At 40.5% G+C, this 14,682-nt stretch overlaps 1 protein-coding gene across 4 annotated transcripts in view; it reads left to right on the top strand.

Moving 5' to 3' along the window:
• Window positions 1-12,631, top strand: part of LOC146790006 (uncharacterized) — a 195,658-nt gene extending 183,027 nt beyond the window's left edge. For 3 of the 4 annotated variants that reach the window (XM_085628326.1, XM_085628324.1, XM_085628323.1), the window contains 2 exons: window positions 2,919-3,029; window positions 11,074-12,631. In XM_085628326.1, the coding sequence (XP_085484452.1) occupies window positions 2,919-3,029; window positions 11,074-11,864 (902 nt within the window). In that variant the 3' untranslated portion in view covers window positions 11,865-12,631. The remainder of the gene's footprint in view (window positions 1-2,918; window positions 3,030-11,073) is intronic. The other variant, XM_085628325.1, reaches the window with a different exon arrangement.
• The last annotated feature ends 2,051 nt before the right edge of the window (window positions 12,632-14,682 follow it).

Raw genomic sequence — 14,682 nt, 5'->3', positions numbered from 1 at the left:
CTCTTCACTAATGTGTGTTTCGGTGCTGTCAATTTCACAGAATTATTGTCCAGAAGAGACTGGTTCCAGGAGAAAATGTCTTGCTTGAATCTCGTCTCGAAACAAGTATTTTTTTTTCTAATTTCACTTTATAAACAAGAGGGATGAACTTGCATTCAGATTCCACTCAAGGTAATGACAGGGTGAATATTGCAAAATCACATTACATTTTATTGAAACATTTTGCAATTTCTCACAGCTATTGTCACACAATATCAAGAGACACCTTCTTGTAGAAGAGTCAATATCTGGTTTATAGTTCAAAGCCAAACGCTTTATTCAGCTATGAACATCAAAACACTTCATGTAGTTCAACACCCTCTCGCCAACCTGTGACATCATATGAAAGACAAGTCAAGAGCCTGGGTGATTTGAAATGGAATGGATTCTTTACAATTACATAAATCACTTTCACAGCAACAACAGGTTTGTTCATAATATCAAGCAAGCTCAGATTGTTTTATTTTCTCCAGAAAGATACCTTTTCTACTGGTATCAATCAAGGGCTGATTGTACCTTATGAACACAGATCCATGTACACTTGCACTAATGCATCTACCCCTAACAGACAATGCTGTTTTTAATCAGTATATGAATCTTTCCTGTTTGTGCACAGTCTGGAAGTGTTTGCCTATAATTGGGCAACCTTTCCACTGTTGTATCCTGATAGGAACCAAAACAAATGTTGTCCCTTTTAGGTCTTCCCTAAGCAGCGCCTGGGCTGTCTCTTTGAGATGCGTTGTGTTTAGAATATGGGTTTGGAGCCCCTTCCATTTTTTCTTTAATGGCTCCTCGTACTGTCCTTGCTAAATACCGGCTTTTCATTGGTGAAATAGCTTACTAGTCCCACCTTTAAAACATTTTTTAACATCCCCTACGGACTGCCCCTGTCACTTGGCTCTTACGCCGCACGTTATTTTTATACTTGTAAGCTCTCTTATCTTAGCTTTCGAGCAGCACTAGCGCACAGCTGTCCTCAAGCAGCGCTCAATTTATGGCTGTCTTTCTTTTCTGTTTACATTGCCTGGGCTCGTGTGCTTGCATCGTTGTTTCTTCAGACCCCTCCCACGTCCCAACACAGCATGGCCGTGCACCTTTATTTATTTAGTCATGGCATCGCCATCACTTTGGGCTTGCGTGCTTGGAATTTTTTTGTTGGCTTTCCTACAAAGCAGACCCTTCCCACCGCCCCACACAGCATGGCCGTGCATCTTTATTTATTTATTATCAGCGCCACAATCACTTTTTTTATTGTGTGCCTCATTTCTTGTGTCAGCACAGCACCGCTTCATGGATGCCGCGCTTTATGTTTTGGTCTCTCATTGAATTGAAAAACAAAGCTGCATGAGCTCTGGCCATGGCTTGAAAACAAGCCTGTATATCTTTCAATCGAGGAATTTCACCGTGCTGCCTATTATTTTCAATTCCCTTGTGCATCCCCTACGCGTGCCCCCTTCCCTATAATCCCTTAAAGCGACTCAACTATAATACTCATGCACAGCCGTTTTTCAATTCAACATTTCGTGCTGCCCTCCTTGTTGTTGTCCTACCCCATGTGTTCCTCCTCCATGCCCTTCACCGTGCTGCCCACCTCGCTGCCCTCCCCCTTGTTATTCCTAGTTAAAGCACTGTCTTTAAAGGGTGCTGTACCACGGGCTGTTACTAGGTATGCCTGTGAAGTTGTAAAATGGCCTCTATTAGACACACAAGGTACTGCACCCTAAATGCAATTATAAAGAGAAAGATTGCAGCTGAGTATACGTTTCCATTTGTTTTTATAGGAAGTGCGATTTTTGTTAGCTTGCATTTTATAAATGCACTAATCTTGCTAATTGGCAAAATAAACAACAAGTGTGCATTTTTACAATGCAAGCAAACAAAAATCTTACTTCCAATAAAGACAAATGGAAACGTATACTCAGCAGCAATCTTTCTCTTTACAATTGCATTAATGGTGCAGTACCTTGTGTGGCTAATAGAGGTCCCTTCAAAAATCCACAGAGACACCTTGTAACAGCCTGTGGTACTGCACCTTTTTCTTGCTTCGTGGATTCTATTGTATTACTTATGCTACCACTGGGATATTTTTTCATAATTATAAAATCTAACATCATTTGAAACTCCAAAAGCTAAAACTTTAACTAATGCGAGGCCGATTGCATTGCAAATGCTTGTTTTTATTGTAGCCCTGGTCTCTCTCTTTGTTTGTGTGCTCATTTTGAAAAAGGATATAATTATTCCATTCAACCAACAACATCATCACACAACATTGACTTTCTTTTGGCTTTAGGCTTACTTTTGAGCTTTCTTAGTTTTAAATTGGTTTCAAACGATATGATTAGCTAGACAATAATTACCTCCTCTGCCCAAAGCAGTGTTCATAACCACTCAAGTGACATAAATTATGACTCCACAAACGGGTTAGCTAGTGACACTGTTAATGCAGTTTACACGTAGCGTGACATGCACTGGTGTCCTGTACATAGACCACGCAGGCCATAGCCTCAGCGAGAGCATAATTTGTATTAATCCGTTGCTGTCCTCCTTACAAATATTATATTTAGAGTAAAAGCATTACCTACTACTTCAGTTAGACAGTAATGTTTAAATAAATTAATCTGTGTATCTGTGGGGTGTAGCAGAGATGGCTTTACTGATCATCAAGAGTCCAAACATGATCGAGGACTTTTGAAAGCCATCTTCTTGCTTAGATGAACCCCTTTAGACATGTCTAACAGTGGGAGAGATACTGTTTTGTGAACTAAGTTAACTTGTAGTCGACATTACCAAGCAGGCTTCAAAAGAACTCAGCAGAAATTGCTTCCTGCTATGCATGATGTATTGTTCTAATAATGTATGTTTTTATCTGTGAATAACAGAGATTGTGATACCCACGGACATTGTTTCATTCAAAATAAAGGATGAGGGACATAATTATTTAACCAAATATCAGGACACTGAAGCAAGAGAAATTGCCAACAGCCCCATAGGTGAGAATACAGTGTTTTTCTTGAAATTACAATAGTAAAGTATTTTAGCTATTACTCTATTTTTTTCCTTATGTCTCCTTATCTTTCTCCCGCAGGTTTCTTTGTTTATCCTTCTCTCACTTTCAGATTTTCTAGTTCATTCTATGTCTTCCTGACACATAATACATTATTTGTTTTTTTTATAGACACACATTATCAATAGCACAAGCTGCAGTCTTCTTCGAATAACAGTGATGACTAAAATTGCATATCTGTGTTCTCTGCTTTCTTTGTCCGATTTTCTACTACTTTTTCATTTATAATTTTCTTTTCAATTTATTTTATTGTTTGTCTTTGAAAGACTATTGTTCTTGCTTTCAATATCTGTTTAGTCAGCATTCTATTTCAAAATAGCAATGGAAATTTATGTTATTGATCGAGTTTGCTTTATTAGTGCTTCATTGGTGGCTCACTGTAATTTTCGCAATTGTCAGCGGAGCTAATCTCCACCAAAAACAAATTTAGCTAGACCTCACAAAATTTAAGAGCTTTATTACCTCTTTTTCAAGCCAAAATCAAGCTTAAATGCGCTGCTGCTCATCATACAAAGAAATTCTCACATGGGCATTATTTTCACCATCTAAAGAAACTCCAGTGGATTAAAAATAAACAGTTAATCAGCCGCCGACTATCAAAACAAAACAAAAAAACACCCAGGCTAAAACAATTCTTTCTCAGGAGTAACAACTATCTTTGGTAAACTTTGCTAACAGAACTCTGAACTCAACCAGTTTTCCTTCAGAAAGTACTTAAAAAGTGAGATTTTCTACCACCTTTTTATCTAATTGAAACCCTATCTTTGCACTGCTGCATTTTCATTTTAGTGTTGTCCAAGAATCTTGACCAGTATTCTTTTTTCTTCATTTCTTTCTCTTCCTCTGTATGCTACTTTGGTATTGGTTACATGTGCTGACCTGTTATACTTCATGTGGTTTAGGAAAACTACATAAAGCAGTCAAAAATGAAACAATACCGCCTGACCTACATTTGACTACACAAGCAGCACTTCCCATGCAAAGTAATTAACATTTGTACGCCCTATTCAAGTTAGTTCCGAACCAGGTTTTCTGTGTTGGACTGACTAAATTTGTCATATGTTTTAACCTCTTTTAAAAACAAATATGATTTGCAAGCACTGTCTCATTAAACTGAATTCAGAATATCAATTTATCAAAAGGGTTTATATCAAGGATATGTTGAAATACTCTCATTATTGATTCTAGAGGCTTCTTGCTTGTTAGGCCAGTAGGCATCATTGTGACACATTTACCACAGCCTGATAAAACGCAGCATTTTGTCTCCATGTGCTTCTGCAGTGCTTGATAGGGGCTTTGGGGAGACATATATAGAAAGTCTTTTATAAATAGGCTTTTCAGTTTTTGCAACAGTTCATCATTAGTGTTTTTTACTTTTCAGTGTTTAGTACAGACAGAACTTCCAGCATTGTTCTTCCACCACCATGACATGATAGAGATTGATTAATTGTAAAGGTAGAACAATGCACGACAGATAAACTGTTTGCCAGAACCTTCAGAGCAAGGGAAGGAGTTAAGGAAGGGGGAGAGGAAAAAAGAGGATGAGAATCGAAGGTAGGCTGATCGAGGGACAACAGTAAATGTTCTGCAGCAATCGGTAATAGAAAACCTTCACCCAACGCGGCATGCAGTATAAAGTGACTCTTCCATACCATTGTATGACAGAATGGTATCTAACTAGTGTTCATCTTGTACAGATACAGCATTATGACATATGCTGACAAAATTCACAGTTACACCCTTGAACCAAGAAATAATAGCAATAATGCCCCAAAGGCAACACTGATAGTGCATATAATACTATAGCAATACAGCACCACAAACATTAACATAGCAATATTACAGACAAGTGTACCACCATCATGCGAACACAAATAAAGTTTTGGATCCTATATACATTCTCTTGAGGTCTATATACAGAATCACAAAGAGTTCCCAAATCTGACTTTAGGCTCTATTTGATTAATTCTATATATCATGCACTCATCTGAAGCCATTTGTATCACCTCAGCCAGCCATTCCCCTTGGCTAACTACCTAGACCCTCATTGGATGTTTCAAAATACAAATTTTTACAAGAGCTGTCTGCATCTGTGCACAAACAAACCTACTACTTTCAACATGCAATGTATCTTTGCTAGGTGTTTTGATGGGTGCACATGGAAGTCATAATACAGGAATCCTTTATGTTGTCAAGTTGGGACTGCCCCCACAATATAAGAAACCCCTTAGTAAATGTGCTACTTCAACATTCATAGTGGTGCAAGAGCCTAGTTCAGTGTAATTTGAGAGAGACCACAGACGATGATGCAAGATCTTTAAATATGAAAATGTAACACTCACCTTGTAATAAACCTCTTCTATGCCAATAAACGAAGTCCATTCTTCCTCAGAGTGATCATGTTGTAGGTCACATTTGCCATATCTCCCTAGTAGTGTGTACTACAACATTGAAGAAGAGATCATCAATAAACACACCATACATACTGACACCACTCAATGTTGTCTGAAGGTATCCAAGTAATGTAGAATCTGAGATTCCAGCACCATAATCGGCTGAAAGCGGCCCAGAAGGTAGCGCGTCAGCAAATGGTTTTGCTAGGCATGTTTATTTTAGCTTTCGATTTCCAGGCCCAACTTCTAGAAGGAGTCTCTATCAAGCAGTTGATCAAGCATTGTGATCCCCTTGTCAGCCTTTTTCACCTACTAGATTGTGGAAGCTTGAACTATTATCCTTGCATTATTCTAAATTGGTGCTGAATGATACAATCACATTTTCATACCTACTTTGATATGCATAGATATCCAATTTGTCAACATGACCATTATTACTGGGTTCTCAAATGTAGGTGCGGGAGACTTATTATGCACAGCTGGTACAATCACTGTTTGCACTGAAGTGTCTTCCACACCAAGCAAGTCCAGATGCCTGAGTTCACCACCCCAGCGAAAAAATAGACCAATTGATGTGCACGATAATAAAAGTGTTTGTGTTGTAACTGCGGGCTACTGGATGCAGCACATTCCACTATTCTTCAAGGTTTAAATCTCGGGCGTGTCCCACCCCATGTAAACAATTTTGCATCAGCATTGATTCGTGGCAGTATAGATTTATGGAATAATAGTAGAAGCATTTCAGATGCTTAGTTGTTAAGCAGGGCTTTGGTTATTTGCATTCTCTGACCTCTGCCCATAGGAAAGGTTAATTTATGTGCATCTTAAAGAGTCATTCTTTATTTTGCATATTCAAGGACTTATACTGCCCTCAACCATCTTATCAAGTCCGCAATTAGGCAAGTAACTGGATATTTCTGGCCCAATTTCATAGAATGTCTAAGTAAATTGGCCATGGTAGTCAAATGAGACTTGTTTACCGCAAATTGCCCTTAATCCACCTTGAGAGTGGGAAAGCCGGACCCTAATGAAAGCAGGAGCAGCAGGAATGAGTTCTGTGAAATGCTCTGAATTAGAATATCATCAGTGTAAAGGAATGATTTCAAAGGGATCAAAAGAGCAGAAATCCCTTCAGTATCATTTGAAAATCAGATAACCACTGCCAGACGTTACTAGACAGGGGTAAAAATGAGTGGCACAGGCGGCATTGTTGCTGCATCCATCAATGTGTAGTAATAAAACTGGATGAAAGAAAAAAACCACAGTATATTTGTCTAGTCTGCAAATTATAGAACTATTTGACACTGGAAATTAAGTCATTTCCATGAGTACTTCTCCTGGAAAGAGCCAAAGTAGGACTCCTGCATATGGAGGAAAACCATCCTACTTAGTCTGGTGGCGACATTCTTAGGCATGAATTTCCTCATCTGAACTAAAAAAGAAATTAATCCACCTCAGCACCTTCCTGGAAAGTTTTGGGGTGATCCGTCAAGCATAGATCGTCTAAATGGATTGTCCCAAAATGTGTTTTCTCCATGCAGTTTCCTATAGGAACTTTAGACCAGGGGTCTCCACCCAGTTGCTCCTAAGCTACTGTAGCTCCACATCTAACTCTGAGTAGCTCGCCTGTGTGCAGACCAGCTTACTAAATCGGAAAGCTTTTGCTTAGTTGAATTAATATACATATAACAAAGTTGAAATTATACAACACTAATAATATTAGTAGCTCTCAATGCGTTTCATTGACCATAAGTAACTTTCATTATAGAAAAGGTTGGAGACCACTGCTTTAGACAAAAGACCCAGAAATTGGGCTGTTTGTAATTTGGTAAAAATACATTCAGGTGGGGGGTGGGGCGCTGGGAGAGCATAGTCGAGCCGAATGCCAGGCCCTGAGTTCAACACCCTGCCACACAGTGGATAGTGGTACAGGGAGGTAAGGGTCATTTTAGAGTTTAGGTTAGGTAGAAGTGAAGGGAAGGAAGAGTGATTTTAGGTTTTAGGGGTGGGGGAGATAAACTGAGGGAAGGGTGATTTTAGGGATTTGGGTTGGGTAGAGGTAAAGAGAGATAAGAGTAATGTTAGGGTTTAGCGGCGAGTAGAGGTAAAGGGAGGTAAGGATAATTTTAGGGGAAAGATGTGGTAAATAGAGGTAAGGGTAATTTTATGGTTCATGGGAGAGAATAGGTAATGGTTGATTAGGAGTGAATTAAAAGTAAGTAAGATTTTAGAAGCATACCCCCAAAAATGTAAAAGAAAATATAAAATAATAGGAATATATATATATTGTAGGAGAGTAGGATCTGCTTCTTATGGTTACCCTGACGTTTTGCTGATGTTTCACTGTTTTTCGACTTTAGTCTGGCTGGGAACCTGCTATTCAGGGCCCCAGCCTAGCTGCTTCCTCTCTAAATTCCTCTCTAAATTGATTGGATGTACTTTAGGTACACTCCAGATTGGATTCTGGGGTACCCTTATAAGTCCCTAGTATATGGTATATTATGTACCCAGGGCATAGGTACCCCAAAGGCCTACCAGGGGCTGCAGCATGTATTAAGCCACCCCTGGGAAGCCATTCAAAATAACACAACAGGTCTGCTACAGCAGCCTGTGTAAGGTGGTGTATGCACCCCTTACTGAGATATAGGTTCCCTATATCTCTCCTTATCACTGCACATGTAAACCTATCAGTCACCCCTATGGCAGGCCTTAACAATCCTGAAGGCAGGGTGCTGGGTTTCATGTGAGAGGGTGCCCATTCATGAGCAGAGCCCCTCTGCAGCTTTCGGAACCTTTATTCCAGGGTTGTTTGTGACGCAGCCAAACCATATACTCTTAAGTGCATTATAACCTTGCGGTAAATGCTAACTTTGGAATGGCTGCATGGAAACATGTTGTGTTTGGTGTCAAACACCTTGGAATCATACCTCCAAACCAGTAACTGGTGTGGGAGGTATGATTCAACCCTACTAGAGGGAGACACATGACAGCACCGGTATATCCGGTACCAGCTTAACAGACCCTGGCATCACAAAATGGATGCTGCCAGCCACAGACACAAGTCTGCCCTCCTGCTGCTGGACGAAACTCCTTCAGGGGAGGCCTGGACAATAAGTTTCCTGTCACAGGGAGTTGTAACCACCTCCCAGACAGGCTTTAGTGTATTGTGGCTGGGTGGGTGCACTCTAAGAGTGCTTTGATGTCTGCACTGGGGGCACATTTGGTGTCCCTGTGCATAGTCCAGCTCAAACCGGTTGCAGGGGCACGCAGCCCCTGCACTGGCGCAAAACTGGACAAACGACATGGTTGTAGCCACCCCTCTGTCCTGACCCTCCCATAGGTGGGTCCCCAGAGTTTGTCCCACCTCTTCCTTGGGTATAAAGTAGGAACCCCTGGCCGGAGGGGTGTGTGCATTCCCAAAACCCCATAAGATTAGATGTCATATGGAGTTAGGAACACTTAGCCAATCCAGACACAGAACATGCAGTGATCACGAGCTCCCTGTGCCGTACATCTGGGCACGTTACTAACTGGCCCTCATGGTGTCCATGCAAGGTCAAGACCTACCTGCATTTGTTTTCAGGTAGGAGTAATTTATGACTCCATGACAGGGCCACTTTTCTCATCCTTAAAATGATCTCTGAATTTCTTTATGATGCTCCAAGAAATGTATATAATGGCACTCAGATCGATTGTACTTTGAGACATCAACACCCGGCTCTCCGAGTTCATCGAAGAGAACCACTTCCTGGACACATTCCAATCCAGCTTCCGAAGCAATGGCGGCACAGAGACTGCACTCCTCACCACCACAGACAACATCTGCTCCCTCCTTGACCGGGGAAAGACTGCAGCCCTCATCCTAATAAACCTCTCGGCCAACTTCAACACCATCTCCCACCGCATCCTAACCACCAGACTCCACGGCGCCGGCATCCATGACAAGGCCCTGGACTGGATCTGCTTCTTCCTCACCGGCCGGACCCAGAAAGTCAGACTACCACCGTTCCTCTCAGAACCTACAGAAATTAGCAGTGGAGTTCCACAGGGTTCCTCCCTGAGCCACACCCTCTTCAACATCTACATTGCCCCCTCACTGCCATAGTCAGAAGAAACAGACTCAACATCGTCTCCCCTGCTGACAACACCCAGCTGATCCTCTACCTCACCAGGGAACCCACAACCACCAGATCCAACTTCCACAGTGGAATAAAGGCTGACGTTACATGGATGAAAGACCGCTGCCTCAAGCTTAAGTCGGACAAGACCAAAGAACTCATCCTGGGATCCACCCCTTCAGCCTGGTTTGACTCTTGGTGGCCAGCCACTCTGGGACCCTCCAGACCCCTCCAGACCATGCACTGAACCTTGGCATCATACTTGACTCTTCACTCACAATGAACCACCAAATCAACACAGTTTCCACAGCCTGCTTCCACACACACCGCCTGCACCAAAGGACATTCAGATGGATCCCCACAGAATCCAGAAAGACTGTCACCCACACACTCATCATCAGCAGACTCTACTACTGCAATGCGCTCTACGTCGGCGTAACCCAGAAACAGCTCAATAAACTACAGAGCACCCAATACGCCGCTGCCAGACTAGTCCTCGACATCCCCCGCCGCAGCCACATCCTGCAACACCTCCAACAACTCCTCTGGCTCCCAATTAACAAGAGAGTCTCTTTCAAGCTCCTTACTCACGCCTACAAAGCCGTACATGATGAACCAGCATACCTGAACCACCGCCTCACATTCCACGTATCTGCCAGACAAATCCGATCCACTAGACCAGAACCGGAAGAAGGTTGTTCTCCTACCTCACCGCCATGACCTGGAACACCCTTCCCCTGCACCTCAGGCAATCAGCGTCGCTGACCCAATTCAGGAAGGATCTCAAGACCTGGCTCTTCGAATGATCCTCCACCTAGTCCGACCAGCAGCCCTCCTCCCCTAGTACTTTCAGATCCTCACGGGTAAGTAGTCACACTTTACAAGCCCTTGATTGATTGATTGATTGAGACCGTCCTCAGACCCCGACACTGTAACTGTTCTCCCGGCCGAAGAGTTTGATTAAACCAACTGTTCCTGTTTTGCCAAACGCCTCTTGTCTTTTGTTTTTTCAACGTAAATTCACCTTCAAGCAGCAATATGATGTACCGTTATCTTGGGGAGAGCAGTTGGCCTAAAGGCTAGGGCGGTCAACCTCAAATCTGGGGAACAAGGTTCGAGTCTCGGCAAGGACGCACAACATCCTGTGACTTTGGGCAAATCACTTATTCTCCCCGTGCATAACCAAAATGAATGTATCCTCATGTAACGCAACTGGTGCTCGTGTAAAGCAGTCTGATACCCGATACCTCCGGGTCAAGTTCGCGCTATATGAAACTCCGTAAAAAAATCTGTAGTCTTATTTGGCAGACCATGACAAAGGATATAAATATCAGTCTTCTACAATCCATTGACCTTATTTATAATCCTAGGGTTTAGTTTAAGGGACTTTGAATGAAAAATGTGCAGAATTCTTGTTACATTTTGAAAAGCATTGATTTTCTAATTTTTTTTCCAACAGGTAATGGAATTCTTAAAAGAAAAAGGAAAGATTGTGAGCCTATACTGTCTCATGACATAATTTCAAGTAAAACAGAAGCTGGAAAATCGAAGCCAAATGTGTTGCCAAGCCCTACAAAGGGTACAAACTGTATAAGACAGCAGTGGCCTGAAAGTCATCATGGACTGATGGGAGAGAGTGCTGCTCAAGATTCCACCCATTTCAGTATGGACACACATTTAAATTTGCATCAGGGAGCATCCAAATTAGTGGCACCAGACCTTTACAATGATTGGGAGAGTAGCATGAGGAAAGTGAGGATGGTGACATGTCCTCAGAACTTACAACAAAATGTGAGGCAATACTTAGGCACTGAACCTGATCAAGCAGTAAGTCAGAAGGAAAGTTTAGTTGGACATCAGAGAACACTTGGAGACGTTAATCCTGAACGAAATAGACCTCATCAGTCAACTGAAATTGAGAAAAGTGGTAGTCCTATGAAAAGTTTCTTTGGGGACCAGACAACACAAATTGCAGACAAACCATACACTTGTGCTCAGTGTGAAAAATGCTTCAGTCAAATGGCAAGTCTCAATAGACACCAGAGGACCCACAGTAAGGAGAGACCTTACCAATGTTCAGAATGTGAAAAAAGCTTCAATCGCAAGGATAATCTCATTCGGCACCAGAGATCACACACTGGAGACTTTCAGTCCCAGTTAGAAATGCTGCCTACATCATTTGAGCTTCCAAATGAAACTCTTTTTGGACCAATGCAGGTGTTGAGAAGGACATTTTCAGCAAGAGATTAGACATTGAAATCCTTTATCTAATACACCCAGACTGCTGAGAAATGTTCATAGAAATGACTGTGCTTTGTCATCATGGTGAACAATAACTTCTGGGAATCATGAATGTTGTATACAAGTCATTTTCTTAGATTATTTTGATTTCTGAATATACAGTTTATTAAGACCAACATCCACAAGAAAAGTGAAAAATGAAAAAGGAGTCAGCAGACCGATAAAATAAGATAAATGAAACGAACAAAATAACTGTTTGAGTGAAAAGATGAAACCCTATAAAAATGTGAAAATTTCCTGAACCAGAGCAAGTGCTGGCCTTGCTCACTAGGCAAAGATGTGGCACAAAACAACATCCTCAGAATTCATATAGTAAAGAAAGTGAAGCTCTTTGGTTTTTGAATTTCGACAAAACATAGTGCAAAGATCTAACAGGCTGTTGTTAATGCTTGGGAGATTATGGCAGTGGCTATTAGTTTTAGACTTGTTTGTGAATTGACTTCTGCTGAAGAGTGGGTGGCTCCACCTGATTCAAGATCAAGGCAGAGGAAACATAAAAAAAAACAGAAGAAGATGCTAAACAAACTTGCTGCTCTTCCCTGCAGCTGCATGGATTTTTGAATCAGTGTTCAGCTTAAAGCAGAGGCTGCTCATAAATCGATCCCAGAAAGAGTACAGAGAAGAAAAACAGCTCTAGGATTGCCCTAAATTTAGGAGCCTGCTCGACAATATTTAATTGTACATCATACATGATTAAAACGCGTATTTAAATTAAATTTCATCATGTGGTATTATTGAGATTCTTCATATTGTTCTAGTCTCTAAACAAATGCCAAACATAATCTCATTGATGTTGCTAGGAGTAAGAAATTGCCTAGTTTTCCAACACGTTTCTCTTCTTTAGTGGCTTGTAGATCATCAGTAAACAAAAGATTATTATTGCACCATATCTGAATTAATTTCTGAATCATTAATGATGGACATTTGATTGTTGGATATCTGTATCCTAAATTGATGGTAATTCTCCTGCTGGTTTTATGTCTATTATTCAGGTATCTCTGGTTGCAAAAGCTAATCTTAGTTGTATACAGCGAAATCAAAATCATTACAATTTAAACAAAGAGGGAAAGCACCAGTGTATGAACTATTCACAACCTTTCATTCAGTACAAAATAATAGTAAATAGAGTAGTCAAAATGAATATATGAGAATTTATAAAGTGCAAACCTAACTACATAATACTGGAGTGTTAGACATTAGGATGAAGGGCATGAGGGTGAGAAAAAGTGAGAGACACAGGAGAATACCAGATGGACATCTACAGGATATCTACACATAGATTAGATGCTTTTTTGAATAGGGTGGCCTCCAGTTCCTTCAGTGAGAACAGAGTTCGGGAGCTTTAGAAATCTTGCTGTTAAGGGAGTTCGGGATTGTGGAAATGTAGAAAGAGAAAGCTTCTTTTCTTGCTTTCTTGTTCATTCAGTTATTGGCTAAAGGAATACTCTTCAAGGGGTTCAGGTTTAAATCTGGAACAGCAGCAGGCAGAGCATTGCCGCAGTTGAGGTGAAATGAGATTAGAGTATGCCATCCTATTTTAAAGGTTTCACATTGCGGAGTAGGATTAACTGGTCCCAGTTGGTTTGTGATTTCGTTTTAAATGTGTGTAACTAATTTGAATGTGGTGTAGTGGAATAGTAAGGGTTAGGCTTAGCTGTCAAGGCATAGAGGAAAGACATTAAGGTTCATTTTCAAAGCCATTCCAGTTAGCTGTTTTAATGATCAGAATCTAGTCTGTCTTCAAGGAGTTGAGCTTCAAGTTCTTGTTAGGTGTCCATGCCTAAATATTGCTGATGAAAAGGTTAATGAATTTAAAAAGCCAAGAAGTAACTACGCACTTAGCAGCCACAGTAAGTGTGTATCTTGAGCAGTGGTGTTTCTAAGCCAATGTATAATGAGATAACAATATAAGAAATCTAAAATCAGACTATCTAGCAATATTTGCAGGGTTTGAAAATAAAACTACAAATGGCATCTCTTGGGGGATTTAATTTTGTGGGGCTGTGAATTTTCTGATTTTTTTCAGTGTAAATAATCTAGAATTTGCTCTGCTTATTTAACGAGCTATATAAATGCCACCTTCATATAAAACATATATCTATTCGAATCCCTGAAAACCTTCCTTAGTGGCCTGTTAGACCCAGACGGTGAGTAAAAAAGGTATATTTGAAGAGCAGTGGTGGAAATACATTATTAGGAAGCATACTCGGAATTTAATTACATCTCTCTGAACAAATATGTTTTAGAAAATACAAATAATAAAATACAAATAATTTATGTATATATTTATCTTTGTCATTTAGTGTATACATTAAAACTGTTAACATTTCCACTCTTGAAGATGTTGATGTAGAATATTTAAGATAGCATTTCACTCAGTCAACGTTGTGAAGTTTTGTAATTTTTTTATTTGCACTGTGTGAAAGTCAGTGATGCATTGCAGTGATTACAGGGGCAATTTTTAATTATCAAAATATATATATATATATTCACTTAAAAAACCATAGGTTTCACACATGTTATAGTTAGCTGGGCATTTCCCTCGTAAAAAACCAATGAAATTCCCCGTTATAGTTAGTGCAGGCAACTATAACTCACGCGACCGCAGTCCTCTGCTGATGACGTCAGATATTACATCACTGTATTTAGACACTTATTTACCCATGTCTTCTTCCATTCATCTTTAGCTATACATATATTTCATTTTTTTTTTTTTCAGAAAGACACATATGTCATCAGTGATGTAATATCTGACGTCATCAGCAGC

Source organism: Triturus cristatus, chromosome 10 (genome assembly GCF_964204655.1).
Source record: "Triturus cristatus chromosome 10, aTriCri1.1, whole genome shotgun sequence".
NCBI lineage: Eukaryota > Metazoa > Chordata > Amphibia > Caudata > Salamandridae > Triturus > Triturus cristatus.
Note: the sequence above shows the minus strand (reverse complement) of the source record. Positions and strands in the feature narration are given on the sequence as shown.